We start from the raw sequence: 25,381 nt of genomic DNA on the forward strand, positions 1-25,381 counted from the left end.
AGGAGAAACTGCAGGACACCGAAGACAAAGAGAAGACAGAGAAAGACAGACTTCCAAGGATCGGACTGACTGCAGTACTTTCAACTACAACAGAAACCAGAAGACAATGCAATAAGATCATCAAGAAAATTAGAAAAAACAAATATTCATCTGGGGTTATTCAAGAAAGAAAGTAAAATAAAGAAATTTTTATATGGACAGAGCTTCCACCAGAGGCACTTCCATAGGATGTTATTGCAGGAAGGGCCATGAACCCAGGAGGACTGAGATTCAGGGTATAAAGGGATCCATTCTGACCTCAGACTAAAGCTGGACAAGGCCTCGGACAAGGCCCCCTGAAAAGCTAGAGCACCTGCACAGGCCCTCCCTGGGGGGCAGAGGAGAATTCCAACAGAGAGCCTGCAGAGAGAGCGAGAAAGCAAGGGGCCCCTGCACACACAGCAGGAATGAACCATGGCTGAAGAAGCACTTTCTCCTCGGGAATATGAGCGCTAAGGACTGAATCCGCGGTGAACGGTGGGCAGCTGCAGCAGGGGATTCGAGCATCCTCTGAAGGTTATGGGGGGCCAGACCGTGACAAATAACATCTCCCTCGGCTACCACAGTGACGAGTTCCACCAATGCCTTGTGAGGAAGACTCGAAAATTATCATCAAAGACCCCACTTTGTATCTCTTGTTCCTAATTACACGTATAATGCTGTGCTAACCATACGACAAACAGGAGCTAGTTCTTAAACCAGAACACACACATCACACAAGTAGTGCACGAGAAAATGCCACCTGTGAATCACCTGTGGCATACCCCCAAATCGGAGCATCTTCGCGGGGCTCCCGCACGAGGCTAGCAGGGAAGGAAGCGGGCACTTCTCCACACACAGCCCCGCCGGCCGCGCCCCCAGCAGAGGCTCACCCTAGCAGCCGTGGGTCCACGGGTCCTGGCGGGGTGAGCAGAGCAGGCACGACTGAGCAGAAGCATGGACACAAAATCATGAAATGACGGGAGAATTAGTGCTCTCAGTCCCACGCCCGTTCTTCCTTATCAGTTCATCAAATTCACACGGCCTTCTGCACGCAAAGACCCGGAGAGCCGGCTTCTCAGTAAGTCCTTCCACTTGAAATGAAAAATGCCCTTCAAACCCAAACTCTCCCTCTAAGAATATCAGGAAGTCAAGAACTGAGAGAGAGTGGTGTCAAGAGATTAAACAAAGCCTCACGGGTGCAAAAACCATATGAATGTAAAGAACGCAGGGGAAGTATCTGTAATTAAAACTGTAAAACCTCAGGAAACAGTATTCCCCAAACACACCTCAGCAAAATGAATAATCCAATACAGATAAGACCACACGCATACGCATGTTTCCTAGGAAGTACATCTCAATATTTCATGGAAATGGATATACCGATGTAACTGCATTTTCTACTATAAACAGTAGGAACTCTATAAAGAAAACAATTCCAAACATACCTGATGACCCTCTTTCATGTATAAGTAATTCTTTCTCCTTTTCTATTTCATCCGCCGCACGATACATGTCCTCCTCGCTGAAATCATACCAAGTTAGACATTTCAAAAATGTGTTGCACTGACATGTTCCCTCTTATCACAACATGCAACTGCTGAAAACATTTATAAGACACGCAAAGTTTAACTTTTTCACATTACATGATGACAGTCTGATAAAATATGGGTCTTTTATCTTAGACTCACGTTTCTAGCATTCCAATTCAGTTTTTTACTTTAAATGAGGCACTTTACACCACTCCACTGGCTGCACGGCTCTGAGGCCATTTTAAATGTAACGTCTTTAATGCCTCACGTGTGTAAGCATCTTAGCACGCACCTTATCAATGAAGCCATGCCATGCTGGAGATGGTGCTAATAAAAGTATACAGGAGTGCAGGCCAAGTGCCAAGCTCAGTACGTCACAAGCAAATTTTACAAGAGCTACTCTAAAAACAAGGATAGGAGATGTACAAGTCCCCAAAGCTACGAAACCTCCCTCAGGCCCCTCCTGACCCCCGAGGCCCGCACGCAAGCAGCCACCCGCCTTCTGCCGAGCACAGCCCTGGCACCCCGCACACTTTCACTGGGACTTAGCACGACGGCTCCCAAAAGAGTCTCTAGGCTCCTTCAGTGAGCTAACAAGAACCTACTAAGTCCTGGAAAGGGAGAAAACCCCACTGGGTGCCAGACAAGGATGAAAAACGGGACTTCTGAGTTTTAAGATGCCTCCTTTTCCCCTCAAGATACACCACCACGTGACAATCATGGGAAAGAGAAATGCCAACTCTATCTTTGCTGAAACCACAAGACATGTGAAAGCCCAAACCGTCCAAAAGTGGAAGAACGGGTAGGAAGGGACGGAGGACACGGGAAGCCTCGAAGCCAGTGGAGGGGCATCTGCTGGAAGGGAAGACCAGTACACCCTGCAGGGCCCCAGTAAGGCTCAGGAACTGGAGGTGCCAAGTGCTTCAGAGGGTATAGGAGACACCCAGGGCTGAACACAAGGAAACTGGCTGGTGTACACATCAGGAGAGATCAGACCCCCAATTCCCAGTACTCCCTCCCCGTGATAGCACACCCCAACTCCTCACACAAGACAGGAGGCTCCATGCACACTGGACATTGGACACAGGAAGGAGGAGTTACTAAGGAACTAAGTGAGTGACTCGAGAGACGTACTCACATCCTGGATTCCCGCAGCTCCCCAGCTCCTCGTGCATTAGCCCAGCGGGAGGAAAGAGGACCAAGTGAGAGGGAGCAAGAGACAGAAGAAGGGCCACTGAGAGAGACAGACTGAGCTGGGAACTAACATACCTTCCACCCCTCTGAATCCCTTCAATGGCTCCCATATAAGCCAGGAAGTCTAAATCTGGACCCATCCCACCACTCTAGCTTGTATTCTGTGATTGCCCTACACACACCCACACTTCTGTCCAAACACCTGACCGACCCTAGCCTGTGCTTTCATACCTGTGCTTGGCTCCATCCATGCCCCGGCACGAATGGCCTACCACCTACCACCTCAGGGCACATGCCGTGTGGGTGGCCTCGCTGGGGGCGCCATGGCTGGAGTCACCCAGGGTTCAACCACTCCTCACTAGCCATACATATAACCGTGCAAGTCAAGTGACCACACTTCTCACCACCTAAATGTATCCACCTGTAAAAAGGACAGTAAGAGCGCTCACCTCAAGAGACTGCTGTGAAAACAGACACATAAATACTTAGCACTCAAAAACGTTAGCTAGCCTTATGAATTTTCATGCTACATCCATTCGTGTAGAGTAGTGGTAAGATCATTTCTTATTCCTTTTTTCCTTTTCTTCTCTCCACGTAAAGGTGATGGGGCGTGTGTGCCTGTCTTTTTTAACGTTGTGAGGTTGAGGGGACATACTAGGGAAAAGGTACTTTCCATGTGCTCTAACCCCAGTGAGATTTCAAGTAACAGGTGTGATGTCACCCATGGAGCCCGTGCCAGGGTTAAAAGCAAACAGAAACCAGACTCGCAGGGACTATACATCAAACGCTTAAAATAAAAAGTGACTAAATGTGTTAAGGTCTTTTTTCAATAGTTTAATGTTATCTTTTTGCCTCCTTCCTAGCTTTATCAAATAGGAGAGAAATTCTGATCCTATAAAACAGGCATTTAAGTGAATCATTTTCACAGTATCGTTATCAGAAGCATGTCTTTGAGGAAGCCACTTCCCTAATCTTGGCCTCAGTTTTCTCATCTTCAAAACGAGAAGACCAGACAAGACCTAAACGATCTACGTGGTTCCTCTTCCAGTTCTTAGTTCTAACAGACTGTGCATCTATTCGCACTTCAAGCGAATTCTGTGGCTACGGGCAGGCATATTCGCCTGCACTCTTGTCTCTTTCCTTTCTAATCTACAAAATAACCAAAATGCAATGGCAACACCAGTGCCCAGAGAAGGTTCTCTAAACAAGCATCTCTCTGCACAGCCGCAAATACAAATTCTGCCAGACCAACAGGAAAGGGACGCAAAGAGGTCAACAGGAGAACTAAATGCAAAAGGAAGACAGAGCAGAAAGGGAGATTACTGGTAACAGAAATGTGGTGACTCAAGAGATACAAAAGAAGTAAAGCAGAAATTGAGGAATGGGAGGCCCGGAGTATATTCAAGTTACCTTAGCCACACTAGATTTCATTCAGATTCCCTGCACAAATGTTTGCCAACTTCCATGGCCACCAAGGACATGTGGCCAAGGACATTTGCTAACTTGCCAAGGCCACCAGGGAAACTATAATATGGCTTTTAGAAGCCACTGTATCTCCTTGGAGAGAAGATAAGTGAGAAGTTCAATAAGCAATAAAGCTCAATCAATAAGATCAGAAAATAAGACATTTAACAGCCAAAATGAAACATTCATCCTATATAAGGACCATCAACTGGAAAGTGAGAGAGGTGTGTGAAAGCAAGAAAAATTAAAATAATTTGATTTAAAAAAATACTTCATTCAATAAACTTCTGCTTTAACTTTTTTAAGTATCAAAATATTAAAGCTGAAAATAACAACAAAAAGAAATTATATTTAAAGTTGGGAATCTGAAATAGCTAGAAGTTTAAATTTTTGTCATGGGAAGGGAAGACAGAGAAGCAATGCAAGGAAAGAGGATATTATATGATAAGATAAAATCCTTGATGCTGACCAGTTTCAGAAATTGGGCAATCTTTTGTGTGTGTCAAGTTGGGGTGGGGATAAGGAGTGTCCACCATCTGGCACAAAGAGGCCACTGAAGTCCACAGGCTCACATGATCGCCACAGCAAAAAGTTTCCTTCTAGAAGACACGCCCATCACTAGAGAAGTAGTAAAGAAAAGTGAAAGTCTTAAATGTTACTTGATTACCTGGGGACCCTGGCATGTGAGTCATACTCAAGTACACAATTGAGTTAAATTTTAAAACCAAAATGCTAATAATTCCTACTTAGAAAATTATTAGTTTAGTACCATAATGTTACTTTAAAGTATTTTCAAGCTCCCATTTTCTCTCAGAGATGAATTATTTTACTCTCAGTATTAAGGCAATATATACCATTGAGTAGGTTACATGACATTGTCTACTAAATTATAACCTTCCTCTTGCTCTTTTCAAAGACCTGGATAACAATAAATGTTTGAAAACTTAATTTTAAAATGCTTACTACATGTAGACAAAATTACACTACTCCCCAAAACAAAAGCTATAAGCTAAAAACACAGGGCTCAGTGAAGCAGAAGACATTTCTGTGAAGCCAATTTTTCAATTTCTGATACAAGTAAACACATGATACGAAAAAGTGAACTCTAACATAGATGCAAAGCTAACAGACAGCACTTTAACCACTCCCCGTACGGATCATTTGCAGCAAGCCTCCCTTAGTTATCTAAAAAAGCTAAACTGAGTATGACTCTGCTCAGCTCTCTGGACTTGAACGCGGCAGTTCATGCTTAACCTGGCCTGTCCTAGAAGACGAATGGCCCAGGCAGCGTTGCTGAAAGTGTCAACCACTGTGACACCACGCGCCATAACACACAGGCACAGGAAAAGCAAAGACCACTCAACCCAGCCTTTCTCCACCTCTGAGCGGTTGTAGAGATGACAGAACAACACATCAAATGCAGGAAAGTACCGGCACCCAGGCTGAAATTCCACCTCCGATCTGCAAGTGGACTTTCCATGACTGGCTCGGGCTACTCCACGTGACTCCCAGAGGTGTCTGGGGACAACCCAGACACCCTCAACAAGGAGGTTTCTCAGGCATCCCAGCTCTGAAGCAGGTTCTACACCCAGGAGGGGGAAGGGGCAGGAGGGAGTCGCTGTTACCCCATCAAAGACAGGCCCCCCCGCTCCCCGGGGCTGTTAAGGTGGGTGGGAAAACACATTCGCACAATAGCACATTTAGCAACACCCGAGGACAATGGCTTCACAGCTTGTTGTTCACAGCCCTTCTGAGAATCCACAGCTCTCCTCAGAACCTAAGTCCAGAAAAACATACACGCATAATTTTGCCTTCCACTTCAGAGGGGTACACAGACACACCATGCTCCCCCCTACAAACAGCCAGCCTGTGGACCCCAGGTTCAAACCCTGTCCCACCGTCAGGCAGACAGAGAAGGACCATGGAGTAGTCTCACTTCTCAATTCCCTAAGCATGTCTAGCCTGCACCAACCACGTCCCAGAACCATCCTGGTCCTCAAGGACTGTAGTATTAGCTTAGCTAAGAGGAAGAAGTGACACAGCGTATAAGTTTCAACCGTATGGGTCAGGTGAGCAGGGCATGGAGTATAGGAGACCTGCTGATAGGAGGAGTGAGGAAATAGCCAAAAACGTCAACTGAATCTGGTCTGACCTAATACTTCCTCAAAAGGGACCCTGAATCATCTTGTGAGCCATCCTTAGGGCTTGTCCAAGGGATGTCAGCCAACCACAGCTCTCAAGTGAACTAAGAAAAAAAGGAAAGAAAGGAAAGGAAGGAAAGAGATTTAGGAAGTAGCTTATCCATATGATTTTTACATCTTTCTTCCCCACTGTTTCTCTCCTTTGCAAAACACAGTGAGCTTAGTCACAAGGAATTGGTGTCCTACAGTACAGCCTGTAGGAAATGAGCCATCCCTTCCCCTACCCTTCACTGCACCTCTCAGAGTCACAGCCCGAATGTACAATATAATGGCTACAAAAGTTGGGCTGTGATTTGTATTCGTAATTTCTATCCACTGAATGAATTAAAATGACTCTGCGGGGTATCTCAAAACATCTGCATTTTATGGTGTTTCATATTTCCAGATGCAAATATTTTACTCAATTCCTGTGCACGTCAAACCTAACTCTCTGGGTGGGAAGAAGGGATTTGGCTCCAATGACAGAACAGCACAAGATTCAAAAACTATTTTAGGACCTAGTTCAGGCATTACACTATTTATTTATATCTACACTCAACTATTAGGCTGCATATATCATCATGTAAGAACTGATGTGCACACATTATACTGCAAACTATATAATGGCAATGTTTATATGCTGCAGTACAGTTTCTCTAGCCCTTAAGAAAATATCAGAGTGCAATGAGAAGTAGCCCCACTGCCCATATAATAAACAGGAAAGCCCAGAACGTAAGATATGATGTTCAGAAGCTGATATTTGAAGTTATCTTCACCTCCTTTCCCTGGCTCCCCCTTGTTCTCTTATGAGAGTTAAAAGAGAATGAGCTCATCAGAGACAACAAAAATAGGAAGAAAAAGAAATTAAGCTAGTAAATATACAGCAAATTGGAATATCTATTCCAGAAAAAAAAAAAAGTGAAGTTTGCATGACTATATGTCATGTTCCTCTACCTAGTTTTGCTGAGGAAGCCAGAAAGACATGGGGGGAGGTCCCCACCCAGGCATCAGGGAACCTGGCCCTGAAACCTACTCCCTGTGCCTCCCTGGCCAAGCTGCACCTATCAAATCTGCAACTCAGTTTCCTAATGGATAAAATGACAAACCTAGGCTGGGTTGTTTACATTCCCTTCAGCTCCACGCCCATAATTCTACTGACAGTAGAGAGAAGAGGCACCTGTGCCACAAAACCTTTTCGCCAGGGAAGAGTGTTCCTTTTGCACCATGACCCATTTCCTCAGGTGCTCAGACTCCAGGAACCACCTCCAGTAGAAAAGCTTGCCAAATAACTCTGTGTATTTGGGGGACCGTGGTTCGGACTTCAAAGTTTCTGCATCTCCCAGGAGGGCACGACACAGCTGAGGCTGAGAAGCAGCATCTGAGGGCCAGGGCCGCTAGGTGGGAGCACAGCTCAGACCACCGGGGCCTAAGTGAGGTAGCAGCAGTCAGCCTGGAAGCTGCAGGCAGGAACCAGCACGGGCTGGGAAGGGGCAGAGGCAAAGACCACCCCCATGCCCACCCCAACTTTACCCGCTGCAGCGTCTCAGGTAGGGCTCAAACCCAGGGAGCAAAACTGCAGCCACATCTGCTCACATGGGCTCACATCTGCACACACACGGGCGTGCACAGTGGTTTCAATTAAAAAATAAAATAAAAGGTTACTATTTAAAAATCAGGGGAATTCCCTGGAAGTCCAGTGGTTACGATCTCTGGCGGGGGAACTAAGATCCCGCAAGCCGTGTGGCACGGACAAAAAATTTTAAAAAATAAAAGTGAAACACCTGGATGTAATTTGAAAATAAAATAAAAATCAGGACATTTCAAACAAAAGTCAGAATATCTGGAATCTTCTATAGGCTGGAACCTAGTGGACCCTGTCCCCATAGGACTCAGCTCTCCAGGAACCCATGGGACACCTGCCTAGCTCCTGGGGGCAGGAGTTTGAGACCTCCTGCTCTAAATCTTAACCCATTAAGTGTGGATAACACTATCCCAAGGGGCTTGGGTGCTCAATGAGAAGGTCAAAGCCCACGATAAAGAGCCATGCAAGCGAGAATTATTATAATACATTATCTGCAATAACAGCTCCCCCAGGACCCCTTTTTAGGAAATGGGGGGGAAAAAAAAGCACACTTTCCGGCCAATTAAGATCTCTGTCAAACTGGTTACCTGAGTACTTTCGTCAATTTTGGAATTCCAAAGGCATTTATATGTGACTAAAACTTGAAAGTGCAGAAAAGTTTCAGCCTTCAAGTTTATATTCTGCTTCCACCCCTGCCCCCAAATCCTTGCAGAAACTATAAACTCTTCCGATGTACGCAGCCGCCTTTACAGTTCAATAAGGAATTGATCTAAGCAGCACTGCCTTTCGCATTTGAAAATCAAGGCGGTTGGGGACATCGAGTTAAGCAGCTAACGGGCAAAAGAATTGGGGCAGACTCCGTCCAAAGTCTGTCCAACAGGTGGGACGCTCATCAAGCGCAGACTTGCCTTCCAAGAACAAACAGGTCGCGTGGCTCAGCTTTCCTGGGGTTGTGACAGCGACAACCTTAGTCCCTTCCCGCGACAGGTTGGGGGGAAGCGCTAATGGAGTGAGTTATAAGATAATATGCTTCTGGAGTCTGTTTCCCAAGTTGCTGGAGATTTCTTTAGCTTTAGAGCTATGGAAATGTCAAAAAAGCGGGGGAGGGTACTGGATAACCAGAATTTTAAAACGCGCCTTCCGGAAAAACTTTTGTCATCGGACACATTGGATACAAAAGTGCCTTCACCGACGACCTTACTTAAAAGCAAGGGGGCGAAGGGCCCTCCGCCGGCTCCTGCTCCGCCCACCCCACCCCACTCCACGCCCACCCGTGGGTGCCGAGCCTGGGGCCCCACGCCGCCCCGCCGTCCCCGCCCCGCGACCCGCACTCACTGCTCGGCCGGGCACCGCACCGCGGCTCGCGGCTGCCCCCCGGCCACCGCTTTCTCGCCCTCCAGCGCCGCGGCCCCCGCCTCCCGCGCCGGCTTCTCGGCACAGCTCTCCCCCGGCCACGCTCCGGGCTGAAGCATCGTCCCCCGACTCATGGGGCCTCCGCCGGCGGCGGGGCCGCAGGAGTTCGGGCGCCTCCCAGCGATCCGGAGCCCCTCCCGTCGGGGCACCCGGCAGTGGCCGCCACTGCAGCGCTGCTGCCTGCCGGCTACCGACGGCGCACAGGACGCTTCCGCGCGCGTCACCACCGCCCGCCCCGCGGCCTCTGACCCGCGACGAGTGGGCGCGGCCCGCGACGGCCGGGAGTCCTGCGACGCGGAGCCTGCGCATGCGCCTGCGCCTGCGCCTGCGCCTGCGCCTGCGCCCGCGCCTGCGCACGCGCCTGCGCACGCGCCTGCGCCTGCGCGGGCCGAGCAGCCCGAGAGGACCGCCCACGCGAAGCGCTATGGCGAGTGCTCCACCCCCGCGCGCCGCCGGCCCGCCCCCCGAGTTCCCCGCGCGCGGTCATTGACCTCAGGCTCGCGGTAGCTGTTCGTCCTCGCGTACCCGGGCGTGAGAGAGAGAAAGCGCTGGACAAGTGGCGGGACTCGGCCTCGGTGAGGAGGAAGAGGGCCGGCCTGGGGCGTGAAGGGCACTAACATGTTTGGGCGCCTTACAGTGTCGCTCTGGGCTTCGGAGCCTCGCCCTCCGCCGGAGGAGTTTCCTCGGCTGTAGAGCGAGGGATGTGGTCCGAGTGGGTGATGTGCGGCTTCCCCGGCCTCCCAGGGGCGATGCCGTCACCACCCGCCCCGAGCCTGGAGCCCGGCGGGCTCTGGCCTTCGGCGTGGTGCCGCGCTTGTCGCTCCAGAGCTGAGTTAACAGCCATCCCCTCCGTGAGAAGGGGGACACGGTCCTACCCAGCCGGTGGGCCAGCGTAGCTGCTTGTGTGTGTGTTGTTGGACTACATTCTTTCAAATAGGAAATTTGGGGGGCTTCCCTGGTGGCGCAGAGGTTAGGAATCTGTCTGCCAATGCGCGGGACATGGGTTAGAGCCCTGGTCTGGGAAGATCCCACATGCTGCTGAGGAACTAAGCCCGTGCTCCACAACTACTGAGCCACCTGCCACAACTGCTGAGCCTGCACTCTAGAGCCCACGAGCCACAACTACTGAGCCTGCGCTCTAGAGCCCGCGAGCCACAACTACTGAGCCTGTGCTCAAGAGCCTGCGAGCCACAACTACTGAGCCCACATGCCACAACTACTGAGCCTGCACTCTAGAGCCTGCAGGCCACAACTACTGAGCCCACGTGCCACAACTGCTGAGCCTGCACTCTAGAGCCCGCGAGCCACAACTACTGAGCCCGCATGCCACAACTGCTGAGGCTGCGCTCTAGAGCCCGCAAGCCACAACTACTGAGCCCGCGTGCCACAACTACTGAGCCCGCGTGCCACAACTGCTGAGGCTGTGCCCTAGAGCCTGCGAGCCACAACTATTGAGCCCTCGTGCCATAACTACCGAAGTCCGGAGCCCATGCTCTGCAACAACAGAGTCTGCTGCAGTGAGAAGTCCATGCACCACAACAAAGAGTGGCCCCCGCTCACCGCAACTAGGGAAAGTCTGCAGCAACGAAGACCCAACGCAGCAAAAATAAATAAATTAATTAATTAAATAAATCTATTAAAAAAAAAAACCAAATAGGAAATTTGATTGAGAAGGAGCAAGAGCAAAGGGAAAATATTAACAGACTTCAAAGATGAGAAGACAAAAATGTTTCCTGTCCAGGGAGGGAATAGCAGAGTAGCTGCTGAAGATGAGCAGCAGTCATGGGTGCAGGGGGCAAAGAGCACAGGGCCAAAGTATGGAGGAAGGGAATGGCTTGGGCAGTTCGGAAACCTACAAGGGGTTCTGGGGTAAAATGGGTTCATAATGGGGTTTTATTGAAAGATGAACCTGGAAGAAGGGTACTGGAGACCAGATCTTGAAAAGCCTCCTTCAGCTAACGGGGAACCTTGTGTTTGATCCTCCTTGAAAGATCGGAAGGAGATTATTTTAAAAGGTCATTTTGTATGCAGTTAGAGAAAAGGTTGGAAAAGGGACAGGGAAACCAATATAGGGAGACTATGTAGTAATGGGCATCAAAGGGAGAAACTGGCTGGAAAGAATACTTGCATTTTATGGCAAAGAACTGTGGCGGGTTTTCCACTTTAATTTTATTTGAAAAAGTAAAATACACACGCTAAAAAAATTCAGAGCATACAAAAGAATATGCAGTCAAATTTTGTATGGATGTTAAGGGTGTGGGATTATAGTGGGATGACTAGTGTCCCCTAAAATTCATTCTCCAACTGGAAATGCAATGTGACCTTATTTGGAAATAATCTTTGAAGATGTAATCAGGTAAAATGAGGTCCTGCTGGATTAGAGTGGGTCCTAAATCCAATGTCTGGTATCCTTATTTAAGAAGAGAGGATGCAGACATATGTAAACACAGAAGGAATTAGGATATGTGAAGATGGAGGCAGAGATTGGGGTGATGTAGCTAGAAGCCAAGAAATGCCAGGAGCTGCTGGTAGCTAGGAAAAGACAAAGGTTATTCCAAAGAGCCTTCAGGAGAAGCATGGCCCTGCTGACAACTTGAGTTCAGATATCTCCTCTCAAGAACTGTGAGAATAAATTGCTGTTGTTTTAAGCCTCTCGGTTTGTAGTACTTTGCAGTAACCACCCTAGGAAACTAATACAGGGATAAAGATGAAGGCTTGTAAAATACTATCAGGCTGAATTTATTGATAAGAGCCTACAAAGCAGATACATTTTACCTCAAAGGGTTAGAAAAAGATTAAGTTTGTTTGATTGTTTGCTGAGTATGTCTCTTCCAATTGTACCTGTGGAACTAAGAAAATAACCACAAGATGGCTTTCAGAGCCCAATGGACTCACTGTGAGAAGAAACTGGCAAAAACACCATTGATCACTGACTTCCTTCCACCCAAAAGTGTCTACACTAAATGAAGTTGAAGTGCCAGAACTGCCAGATCTCCAAAGTCTTGGGAAGATGGGAATCTTAGAGTTGATTTATCATGTAAGACTTTCTCACCCACCTCAGGAGGGTCCAGAGGACATTACCCTTCAACATGACTATGAGAAGTAATTTGTGAAGTGAGTCCCAGCACCTTGAAGAGATCTGCAATTGCTCCTCTCTGTATTCAGATGTATCTTACAATGGAATCTGTTATCATCAAACAGATTCTTAAATGCAGTGGTGATGATGGGATCTCAGGGTGGCAGGTAGGGACCAGTGTGGTTGCTGTAACGGACAGCTGAGCCAAAGCAGTAATCAGAATTATCTGACTCGCAAAGACCTATGGTATTGGCTAGTTGATCATGGTGTCCCTAGAAAAGAAATAGATGGATAATTACTAAATTCTTACTTGGTCTTTATAAGCAGAAGAGTTCTGGGAACTCCCTGGTGGTACTCAGTGCTCTCACTGCCGAGGGCCCTGGTTTAATCCCTAGTCAGGGAACTAAAATCCCACAAGCTGCACAGCGCAGCCAAAAAATATATAAGCAGAAGAGTTCCAGGTCTATGAACAGAAACCCTAACTTGTGTTACCAAAACAGAAAGTCACAGCCCCTCAATCAGTTCCCAGGCTTGAGCCAATTTACATACCCAGAACTCTGAATGAAGGGGAGGCCAGGTCTTCTTGAGGAAGGACCCTACTTCAGTGCCAAAAATGTATAGTGTTAATTTTTTCCCCAGCCTACCCCACAGGGTCCTATAGCCATCAACAAGAGTGACTGTGCATTGGGGGAAAGGAAATAACCAGACTTTTGGGGCTTAGTAGACAGTGGGTTTGACCTAATTCATGGAAACCCAAAATATCACTATCTACCTATCAGAGTAGGGGCTTGTGAAGGTCAAATTATCAGTGGAATTTTAGCTCAGGTTCATCTTATATTAGGCCCAGTGGGTCTCTGAACACATCCTGTGGTTATTTCCCCAGTTCCAGAATGCATAAAAAAAGGACGTGCTCAGCAGCTGGCAGGATTCCCCACAATGGTCCCCTGACCTGTAGAGTGAAGGCTGTTACTGTAGGAAAGGACAAATAGAAGCCACTAGAACTGTTGCTACCTATAAAAATGTAAACCAAAACAATACCACATTTTTGGAGGGATTGCAAAGATTAGTACCACTATCAAGAACTTGAAAGTTGCAAAGGTTGTGATATGCATCACATCCCTTTTCAACTCACCTATTTGGCATGTGCAGAAGACGGATGGATCTTGGAGCATGACTGGATTTTTGTAAATCCGGTTATGTGATGATCCCTGTTGCACTGCTAAACCAGATGTGGTTTCATTGCTTGAGCAAATCAACACATTTCCAAGTACCTGGTGTGCAGCTATTGATCTGGCAAATGCTTTTTCCTTTATATGTGTTGAAAAAGACCACCGGAAGGAGTCAACTGACAAGGTCAGCAGCACACCTTCGCTGTCCCACCACAGGTTATATCAACCCTCCAGCCCTATGTCATGATTTAGTCTGCAGAGACTAAATCCCCTTCCCCTTCCACAGAACATCACACTGGTCTATTACGTTGATGATGATATGCTGATTAGTCCTGGTAGACAGGAAGTACCAATTACTGTACACATATTGGTAAGATATTTGCATGTCAGAGGATGGGAAGTAAATCCCCCCCAATTCAGAGGCCTTCTACCTCAGTGAAATTTCTAGGGGTCCCTTGGAGTTGAGTATATCAAGATATCACTTCTAAGTGAAGGATAAGTTGTTACATCTGGCCCCTCCTACTGTTAAAAAAAAAGAGGCATAACACCAAGTGAGCGAAGAGAAGTCTCTGCAACGGTCCAGGCTGCTGTGCAAGTTACTTTTCCACTTGGGTCATATGATTCAGTTGACCCAGTGATGCTTGAAGTGGCAGATAGAGATATTTGGAGTCTTTGGCAAGTACATATAAGTGAATCACAATGCAAACCTTTAGGATTTTGTAGCAAAGCCCTGCCATCCTGTGAAGATAACTACTCTCCTTGTGAGAAACAAGTTTTGGCTTGCTGACGGACCTTAGCAGAAATGAATACTTACCCATGGGCCAGGTTACAATGCGACCTGAGCTCAGTGATCAATCATACTGATGGTATGTAACCTTGATATGATCGGATGCAAAGGGCACCGCACCTCTGTGATCTTCCAAACACCCATAACCCCAGTCTAATGAGAGGAACACCAGACAAATTGCAAACTCCATTAGAGGGGCATCCTAAAAATTACTTCACCAGTTCTCTTCAAAACTGTCAAGGCCACCAAAAACAAGAAAAGTCTGAGAAACTATCACTCAAGAGGAGCCTAAGGAGACATGACAGCTAAATGTAATGTATTCTGGATGGGGTCCTGGAACAGAAAAAGACATTAGGTTAAACAAAAGAAGTATGAATAAACTATGGACTTTAGTTAACAATAATGGATCAAAATTGGCTCATTAAGTAATAAATATACCATACTAATGTAAGATATTAGTAATAGGAGAAATTGGGTACAGGGTATATAGGAGCTCTGTACTATCATATCCATTTTTCTATAAATCTAAAACTATTCCCCCCCAAAGTCTATTATATTAGAAAGAAATCAAACTCAAATCACCATGTCACAAAATGATAAACCAAGACTTTCCAAAATAAGGAAGAATGTCAAATCATGTTCTTATTTTGTACTTCAATAGAAAGATTTAAATTTAATTATTTCATCTTTAATCCTTTAAAATTGCTATTGTGTATGTGTTTTATAGTATACATAGTACATAAACACAGAGGTATGTGTGTGTATTTTTAATGTATATGTGCATATTGGGAATGTCCAAAAATTTTTTAACCAGCATTACAGAACTAAATTATTAGAGAACAAGTGTGTAAACTAAATAAGTCACAAACTAAATCAGAGTTTCTAAGAGGGAGTTGTGAAACATAAGCCCATGGACTGTGATATAATTACAGTTAGCCTATTGTTATGTCAAGATGAATAAAAAATAGCAGAAAAATCTATAAGCCTAAGTAAAAGCCTATATAATAACATTGCTAGAGACAATTCCAGTTAGTTTCCAGCTTCTTCTTAGAATCAAACATTCCTAAATTAGATAACTAAAAGTAAAATTGTGATATAATAATGTGTAAGTCCTTAGACTTGGTAACATATTTTGAACCATCTCAAACTGATATTACTTCTTCAATGGTCTTGCCTAGAATAGTTAATGCATGAAAGATTCTGAGCTCCTTTTCTTTGAATACTTCAGCCCTTATTTACAGTAACTGTTCATGAAGAATACTACTGAGCCATTACAGTTTTTATTTGTTGGAATGATTGATTTTTTAAATTCTCTATAAGGAACTTAGTACAAGTTGGATGCATATCTCCCTCTTCAATACCAAAAACTCGTATTTTACAGCAAAGTTAAAACACCCTATATTTTTACTCTATGGAATTTCCCAATGTCACAGCTATAAAAAATAGACTACAAGTGTATTCCGTACATCAGTTTCGAAAGTAGTCACAGGTACTTTTTAGTTTATTCTAGTTTCACAGGTTCATGTACTATACTCATGCTTGGCAGGAAGTATCACTAGTTTCACTTAAAAATTAACTACTCTAGGAATACCTGTGTATTTATTTGAAAGACACCCCCCCCCCCCTTTTCAGCATGTCTCTTGATTGTAGAATGCTCATTATTTTTAAATAGGACTTTGGGGGTGGGAGCTACTATGTCTTTGCAGTTCTGAGACTAGAAGAAATAACTTTACAGGGAAAAAATTAGAAATAGTTCATTAAAAAATATCTTGCACTAGTAATAGTTTACCTAAAAACCCCCAAAATTGTCCACAAGAGTTTTTCTTGGGAGAAGTGTGTCATCATGAAATTTTATCATGAAATTCAAACCATTTCATAAGGAGACGACAGAGGATGATGTTATAAAAAGACTTGGAATTCTGGAAAATATTAAATGAGTCTTTTGCCTCCAGCTAAACAGAATTTCATCCTAAACAAATAATTCAGGCAGCTGATTATCTTAAATTATTTGAAGAGCTTCTAAAATGGAATTCCATACCCTTAGTGCCTTAATATCTGCTATGGACTGAATCATGGCCCCTCCAAATTTATATGTTGAGACCCTAACCCCCAATGTAACTATATTTGGTGATATGAGTTGAATATTTGTGTCCTCCCAAAATTCATGTGTTGAAACCCTATACTCAAATGCGGTGGTATTAGGAGGTGGGGCCATTGGGAGGTAATTAGGATCAAATGAGTCAGGAGGGTGGAGTCCTCATGAATGAGATTAGTACCTTATAAGAGTCACAAGAGTATCTGGTCTTGCATTTAGGTCTTTAATCCATTTTGAGTTATTTTTGTGTATGGTGTTAGAGAATGTTCTGATTTCATTCTTTTACATGTAGCTGTCCAGTTTTCCCAGCACCATTTATTGAAGAGACTGTCTTTCCTCCATTGTATATTCTTGCCTCCGTTGTCATAGATTAATTGACCATAAGTGCATGGGTTTATTTCTGGGCTTTCTATCCTATTCCATTGATCTATGTGTCTGTTTTTTTGTACCATACTGTTTTGATTACTGTAGCTTTAGAGTATAGTCTGAAGTCAGGGCACGTGATTCCTCCAGCTCTGTTCTTCTTTCTCAAGATTGTTTTGGCTCTTTAGTTTCTTTTCTGTTTCCACACACAGTTAAAATTTTTTTGTTCCAGTTATGTGAAGAACGCCATTGGTAAATTGATAGGGTTTGCATTGAACCTTTAGATTACTTTGGGTAGTATGGTCATTTCAACAATATTGATTCTTCCAATCCAAGAACACGGTATATCTTTCCATCTGTTTGTGTCATCTTCATCGTATAGTTTTTGGAGTACAGGAACTGCTAGAGGAAAATATAAGCATAACACTCTTTGACATAAATCGCAGCAATATATTTTTGGGTCTGTCTCCTAGAGTAATGGAAACAAAACCAAAAATAAACAAATGGGACCTAATTAAACTTAAAAGCTTTTTCACAGCAAAGGAAATCATAAACAAAATGAAAAGACAACCTACAGACTGGGAGAAAATATTTGGAAATGATGCAACCAACAAGCGATTGAGCTCCAAAATATACAAACAGCTCATACAGCTCAATATCAAAAAACAAACAACCCAATCAAAAAATGGGCAGAAGGGACTTCCCTAGTGATGCAGTGGTTAAGAATCTGCCTGCCAGTGCAGGGGACATGGGTTCAAGCCCTGGTCCAGGAAGATCCCACATGCCGCGGAGCAACTAAGACCATGTACCACAACTACTGAACCTGTACTCTAGAGCCTGTGAGCCACAACTACTGAACCCGAGTGCCACAAATACTGAAGCCTGCACACCTAGAGCCGTGCTCTGCAACAAGAGAAGCCACCACAATGAGGAGCACATGCACTGCAATGAAGAGTAGCCCCCACTCGCCTCAACTAGAGAAAGCCCACACACGGCAACGAAGACCCAACACAGCCAAAACTAAATAAATAAAAATAAATAAATCTATTTTAAAAAATGGGCAGAAGACCTGAACAGACATTTATCCAAAGAAGACATACAGATGGCCAGCAGGCACATGAAAAGATGCTCAACATCGCTAATAATTAGAGGAATGCAAATCAAAACTGCAGTGAGGTATTACCTCACACCAGTCAGAATGGCCATCATCAAAAAGTCTACAAATAATAAATGCTGGAGAGGGTGTGGACAAAAGGGAACCCTTGTGCACTGTTGGTAGGAATAAACTACTGCAGCCACTGTGGAGAACAGTATGGAAGTTCCTTAAAAACTAAAAATAGAGTTACCATGTGATCCAGCAATCCCACTCCTGGGCATATATCTGGAAGAGATGAAAACTCTAAATCAAAAAAATGCATTCACCCCAATGTTCATAGCAGCACTATTTACAATAGCCAAGACATGGAAGCAACCTAAATGTCCAATGACAGATGAATGGATGAAGAAGAGGTAGTATATTTATACAATGGAATACTACTCAGCCATAAAAAAGAATGAAATAATATGGTTTGTAGCAACAGGGACCTAGAGATTATCATACTAGGTGAAGTAAGTCAGAGAGAGAAAGACAAATATCCTATGATATCATTTATATATGGAATCTAAAAAATGATACAACTGAACTTATTTACAAAACAGAAATGGATTCACAGACACAGAGAACAGACTTACACTTACCAAAGGGGAAAGGAGAGGGGATGGATAAATTAGGAATTTGGGATTAAAAGATACACACTACTATATATAGAATACATAAACAACAAGGACTACTGTATAGCACAGGGAACTATATTCAATATCTTGTAGTAACCTATAATGGAAAATAATCTGAAAAAGAATATATATATATATATACACATATATATATATAACTGAATCACTGCTGTACACCTGAAACATTGTAAGTTGATTATATTTCAGTAAAAAATTATAAATACCAAAAATAAATTACATTTATTAATTTTTTAAAAAAGAGTCACAAGAAAGTTTGCTCTTCCTCTCTGCTCTCTGCCAGGTGCAGATATAAGGAGAAGTCAGCAGTCTACAAATCAGAAAACTTTCCTTACCAGAACTCAACCGTACTGGCACCCTGCTCTTGAACTTCCAGTCTCCAGAACTGTAAGAAATAAATTTCTGTTGTTTAAGCCATCCAGTGTATGGTAGTTTGTTACAGCAGCTTGAATTCACTAAGACATTTAGAGATAGGACCTGTGAGGAGGTGATGAAGGTTAAATGAGGTCATAAAGGTGGGGCCCTAATCTGACAGGGTTGGTGTCCTTATAAGAAAAGGAAGAGACACCAGACTTCTCTCTCTACCATGGAGGACACAGAAGGCAGCCATCTGAGAGCCAGGAAGAAAGCTCTCAGCAGAAACCAAATCAGGTAGCACCTTGATCTTGTACTTCCCAATCTCCGGAACTGTGAGAAAATAAATTTCTGTTGTTTAAGCCACCCAGTCTATGGTATTTTGTCATGGCAGCCCAAGCCAACTAAGACAGTATCATAGAGTACTTCTTTATACTTACCTTTTAGGACAAGCATCTGGGTTCCTTTGGAAAGGAAGCCCAACATTCATACTGTACACTGGAATTTAGAAAGAGCTAGAGGGACAAATTGTAGAAGTTTCCTAAGAAAATAGAGGTAAGGAAGAGATTCTTAGTCATTTCTGTGCCCTAACATAGGAAATCTTCACCTCCTAGAGTAATCTGATGTTAGGTTGATGATTTTCATATAACCTCATCTTGTCTCCATCAAAGTCAGAGGAGAAAACATCACCCTACTATTACCAAAAACTCTCCACTTGCAATAAGGTAGGTTGTCAACCATACTTGGTATGACTTAAAAAAGTCATACCAGGATATTGCTGACAAAGTAACAAGGGCTTTCTAGATCTTTTGCTAATCATTGTCTCATGAATTTTTTCTTTTTACTTGCTCCAGAATTTTAGAGGATAGTTGACTAGGTCTTCTCCAGAAGATAAGGCGGCATAATTTCATTATCATTGCATCATTTTCCAAAGACCCTGGCAGCTAGAATTCACCTTAAAATAATGATCTTCAAAGTGGGGTACCTCTATCTCTTGAGGTACACCAGGGCCACTTCATACAGCTGTGCAGCATAGGCCCTGGGGTGAAAGATACCTTTCACAGCTGTACGAGGGCATGGATAGGACTATTTTCCTTTCTGACCACTTCGCTTATGTTCACCATGTTCTTACTTTACAAAAACAAAAGACTGCTCTCTTATCCATCCCAAATCTTACTACAGTGTGTCTCTCAAGGGCTGTGTTGCCCAATACAATAGTCACTAGTCACATGTGGATATTGAGCACCTGAAGTGTAGCTGGTATGAATTAAGATTTGCTGCTTGTATAAAATACTACAAGGAATAGTACCAAAAAAAAAAAAAATGTAAAACTACCTCATTTTTAACTTTTTATATTGACTGAATGTTGAAATGATTATATTTTGGAAATATTGCATTACATATAACATTAATTTCACCTGCTTCTTTTTGCTTTTCAAACAAATTTTAAATTACATATATGGCTCACATTGTATTTCTAATGGATGGCACTTCTGCTTTCAGAGAAGTCTCCAAAATAAGGCATCAAAAATTTGCATTCAGGCTTTGTGTCTTTCCTTTTCTTCTCTTTAAGAGTGGGTATTTTGGTATTCAGTGGAGCAGTTTGGCCAATATGTTCATTCAGATATAATGTAGAGTGTGGTTATAAGAGTGATGATAATTTTACTCAAAGAAAGCATTGCTCCTGAGGGAGAGTGTTGAGAGAACCAAGCAGAGTATAGGTAAGAAACATTGGTAGCATCTTAGGTCATCCAGGTGACATGCAAGGCTCTCTGCCTTACTTAGCACTCTTCCTTAGAATTAGTGTTTATAAGTGAGATGATTGTCCTATAGTAGTCCCAGATTGACTGTAAAGACTGGATAATCAATCCTTTTGTAATTCAGGGGGTTTCTAATTCTTTGCTTTCAACAAATTTGATGGAGAACCTAAAGTTGATGATTTAAAATAACATTTAATGAGAGATTACTGTGAGATACTTTTGGCATGCAATTCAGAAGTTGAAATAATTGAATGACTTTACTATAATAAAACTATTTTCATCTATTTATGAGAACAGTGTCTCTGAGTGCTTATATCTGTAAAACCCCAAAATAGGAATTGAATCTAGATTAAATTGTATCTCTTTCTAACAATAAATAACATTCATCAATAGATTTTGAGAGATGTATCCAATAAAATTTTACTAATTATGTGTAATTATTATCAAAATTTATCATATATTGTTTCAAATTTTAACTACTGATAATTATGATAATAAAACTTTCAGGTAATTTTAATTTTTAATTTTAATTTTAAAAGACTTTCAAACATAAAAATACACTGCATTACATAAAATTCTGGGAATGGAGAATGGAGTGAAAATAATATTTCATTGAGAAAAAGGAATGATGTGAAAGGCAGTCTTTTTTATGAATGATAGTGAATTTCTAATAAATATGTTATTTTGATGGTACTGGAAACATAAGAGTCATGTGATGATTTTATTTTAAAATGTCAACATTTATAGTATAATGGAAATGACATTCTTTAAAACTACATTTCTAATGGAAAATTTTAGATGTCAACTTTCAAAAGTGGAAACAGTTTCACAGTTTTTCAAAACTCTTCTAGGGACAAAGTGAGCAAAAAGATTCAGATGACTGCCTCAGATGGCAGCTAGTCAAAACCATCTCATCTGATAGATGTAGCAGCTGAGGACCACAGGTTCTGTTCCTGAACCAGAACCCAAAGCCACATTTAGTCACTGGCTCCGCAACTCCATCCCATCTCCTACGCAAAGAGGGCACACGGGGTTCTGAGAGAAAGTCCATGTTTATTAATGACAAGGTACCTCTAAGTAAGAGGTCATCTCTTAAATGTATTTGAGTTTAGAGCTGTCTGACATCTGTGGTAGCCTGTCACCACCAGTCTCATCAGGATTCTTTCTAAGGCAATCATTTAGAAATATGAGGTGTCCATACATCTATCTCAGCAAGTTGGGTTGTGATTTATCTAACAACTGACTTCCCTAACAAAGCTGGAAGCAGCTTAGGGGGAGTAGATATTCATTGTTTTAGTTGGCTTGGGCTGGGCTGCCGTAACAAAATACCATACACTGGGTGGTTTAAACAACAGAAATTAATTTTCTCCCAGTTCTGGAGCTGAAAGTGAGATAGGGTGCCAGCATGGTCAGGTTCTGTTGAGAGTTCTGTTCCTGGCTTGCAGACAGCTGCCTTCTTGCTGCATGTGCCTGCCGAGAGAAAGCAAGATCTGGATCTGGTCTCTCTTCCTATCCTTAAGGACGTAATCCTATTGGATCAGGACCCTACCCTTATAACCTCATTTAACTTTACTTCCACAAAGCCCCTACCTCCAAATATGTCATATTAGGGGCTAGGGCTTCAACATACGAATTTTAGTTGGACACAAACATTCAGTTCCCAACAGTCATAAATCTTTATATACCTTGTTCCTAACCCAACGGATGGTACTAGTGAGCATTAATAAATTTCTGCTGAATAAATTCATATTAATTCCTTATATCAGTGTCATAGTGGCAATGTAGTACAGCAAAGAGAAAACTAGCTCTATGACCTTGGGCAAGTCATATAACATCTCTGAGCCTCAGCTTCTTCAGATGTAAAGTCTAGATAGCAACTCTTATCTTATAAATATGTTATGAGGCTTAGAAGGGAGGTGTGTCAAGGGTATGGAATCGTATGTGTGAAATAATAGCTCTATATAATACTTCTGCTTAACATTTTATAGTTTGTGAAGCACTGCTGTATACCTCATTCTACTGAATGAAGACCTGAATGCCTCAGACACTTCTAGCACCAAGCTTCATGATCTTTAAGGTCTTGGATGAACTGGTATAGTGAAAAGAAAATAAGGTAACCTTGGACTTCACTAGGTCATAATTTCTGTGTTATGCAATGAAGTAATTCACTGCATTGGTCTAACTCTCGGGGTGATCAAGAGGGCAGGTTAATAAATCTTCCCGGCAGGGAGAGGAAAATATTAGGTGTTTTAATGTCTATTCTTTTGCAAAATTAATCAGTTACTTGCTATTTCCTTAAATAAATTATTTTTCAGAATACTTATAGCCAAAGTTTTGTAAGTCCAATCACGGACACTAGATGGCACCATAAGAACCTCACCTGCACCAATTCCTGACAGTCCAACAGCTCTTTCTCACAATTTACAGCCTGAAGATTTTTAACATAGAGTCTGGGGTGAAGAAAACTTAGAGAAAAGTTCTTTCATTTCTATGTAGAGACTATAAGTTTTCTCTCTAAGAGGTTGATCTCCTACTGTGAAGAGTACGCAGAGGATCAGGACTCTCATGGGAAACTACAGACAGCGTGGATCAAGTCAGGAGACGTGGTCTGCGTCCCAGTGCCGATGCTTCGCAGCTGGTTTTCGCGGAGAAGGTCTATTTCCTGCCCCGTATGCATCTCATGGGATTGCTGGGAGGACCATGCAGAGTCATGGATGAGAACTGCCACGTGCTACAGTTAAAAACCAGGGTTCTTTCTACCTCTGCAGCCCCTCTTCCCGGGAGGCTCGTGCCTTGCACCAGCTCCGGGCCTCTGCTACCCGGGCCCCTGCCTGCTCTGTTTTCAACCACAAGCTCACTCCTCAAGCATCTGGAAAGGACTCTGACATCAGATCTGTTTTTCAACTTTCACTCAAGCAGCTGGAACTCACGCTTCTTCGTGTCCTCCACACCAGTGGTGTTCAGCTTCTCTTCAGTAGTCCTGTGGCTACTCGTCATCACCTGGAAGTGAACCCCGTAAAACCGTCAGCTTCACCTCCCATTGTTCCACAAGTCATCCCTCCTTTCCCCTCCCCACCTGCTCATCCCTTTCACTGCGATTCCAGCTCCTCCGCGTCTTCCTTCTCTCCCTGTTCATCAGCCCCCGCTTCTCTGCGCATAGAGCCCCTCTTTCTCTTCTCGCCTAGGCTCTTTAGTCTCCCACCAGCACCTACGCCTCCCTCACCCCAGTCCTCCGAGGCCTCCAGCCCTCAGGCCGCCACGGGACCAGTGCAGCCCTTGGTTTGAGGCAGGGCAGAGCGCCAAGTGGAAGAGCACAGGCGTAGAATTGTTTTATTGCTCTGACAGTAAACAGCTGCGTAAGTAACTCTGCCCACATTACTGACCCCTCTGAGCATCGGCGGTGGGTATTTTCGGGGGATGAAGACATCTACCCACAGGAGAATTAAGGGAGTTAGTAGGTAAGAAGAGATGTCCTAAAACATATTTTTATGCCTTTATCTTTTGCCTCTTCCACATATGTGACCTCCCCCTGCGATCCAGAGGTCCTTCTCTGGAGGGCAAGTGGATGAATTAGGTAGGCTAGGATTATTAGAGTAAAACACAAATGAGAGGCAGGGTGTAGTTTACTTCTAAAACAGGTAACTGAGATATAAAACTAAAGGCCTGAAGAAAGTAGGGCCTAGAGATTATGCCAAAGTATACTTTGGAAACAAAACAGGGGAGAACCAGGTATACCTGCCTTCCGTTCCCCACCACAAGCAGAAAGGATCATGGGGACCACGGAGGAGGGGCCTCAAAGGAAACGGGCAGGGAGGGCGGAGGAGCTGGGTTGTCCCTGTATGGTCAGCCCCCCACGATGGCGGCTCCCTTGCTCGCTGTGCGTCCCCTGCCTGACCAGTCCCTGCCTCACCGACCCCTACTCACCTGACTGACCTTCCCTCCTCAGTACATGGCTGCATGCTCGCCCCGGCCCAGCTGGGAACGCTCATTAGATCAGAACGTCCGCACCTTGCTGGCTCATCAAAGGGGCGGTGAGGGGCAGGCTCCCATGCTGGTTTCCCTGGTAACCGATGAGCCACGCTGACGTCAATTCCCCCTGTAACTGGTAACCTCCCTCTCCCCGTGGTAGTGAAGACGGCCGCTGTCTGCCCCACAGGGTGGGGAGTCGCGCCCGGACCTCGCTTCCCACAGGTAAGATCCTCCTATCCATGAACACCATTGATGTCTCCGTCACTGATTCTGGGGTCCTTCTACGGTCTTCAAGCTGGGCAAACACTGGGCTTACAAGCCTGCGGGGTGCAGCCCAACAGTCCCTTTTCAAGAGTCCTACACTCACCTAATCAGGAAACCTAGGTGGGTCCCTTAACCCCCAGAAGCAGGGATGTGGAAAGAAAATCCACAGCATATATATAGTCATTTAGCCCTCGAAACAACTCCACAAAACCACTGTTACCCACGTAAAACAACACCACAAGACTATTATTGGCCCCATTTTACTGAATAGGAAAGTGACAGGATTTTGACTCAGGCCAGCTGACTTCAAAGGCCGTGCCCTTAACCATCACCCTACACAGCCTTTCAGTAAACATCAGTTCCCTACACC

General features: G+C 44.1%; 1 protein-coding gene and 1 long non-coding RNA gene across 13 annotated transcripts in view; one reads left to right on the forward strand and one right to left on the reverse strand.

The window, feature by feature from the left end:
• Positions 1-9,613, reverse strand: part of OTULIN (OTU deubiquitinase with linear linkage specificity) — a 70,582-nt gene extending 60,969 nt beyond the window's left edge. For 3 of the 8 annotated variants that reach the window (XM_082453850.1, XM_082453851.1, XM_082453846.1), the window contains exons 1-2: positions 9,306-9,613; positions 1,467-1,543 (exon numbers count right to left, since the gene is read on the reverse strand). In XM_082453850.1, coding sequence (XP_082309976.1) covers positions 1,467-1,543; positions 9,306-9,457 — 229 coding nt within the window. In that variant the 5' untranslated portion in view covers positions 9,458-9,613. Of the gene's footprint in view, positions 1-1,466; positions 1,544-2,688; positions 3,142-4,677; positions 4,813-9,305 lie in introns of those variants that run through there. The other 5 variants (XM_082453847.1, XM_082453845.1, XM_082453848.1 and 2 more) reach the window with 5 other exon arrangements.
• A 248-nt stretch (positions 9,614-9,861) lies between these two features.
• Positions 9,862-25,381, forward strand: part of LOC309656700 — a 50,931-nt gene continuing 35,411 nt past the window's right edge. For 3 of the 5 annotated variants that reach the window (XR_014261482.1, XR_014261483.1, XR_014261484.1), the window contains exon 1: positions 9,862-9,958. This is a non-coding gene — a long non-coding RNA (uncharacterized lncRNA). Of the gene's footprint in view, positions 9,959-22,784; positions 22,892-24,954; positions 24,970-25,381 lie in introns of those variants that run through there. The other 2 variants (XR_014261485.1, XR_014261486.1) reach the window with 2 other exon arrangements.

This window comes from Balaenoptera physalus (genome assembly GCF_965194825.1).
Source record: "Balaenoptera physalus genome assembly, chromosome: 3".
Classification (NCBI taxonomy): Eukaryota; Metazoa; Chordata; class Mammalia; order Artiodactyla; family Balaenopteridae; genus Balaenoptera; species Balaenoptera physalus.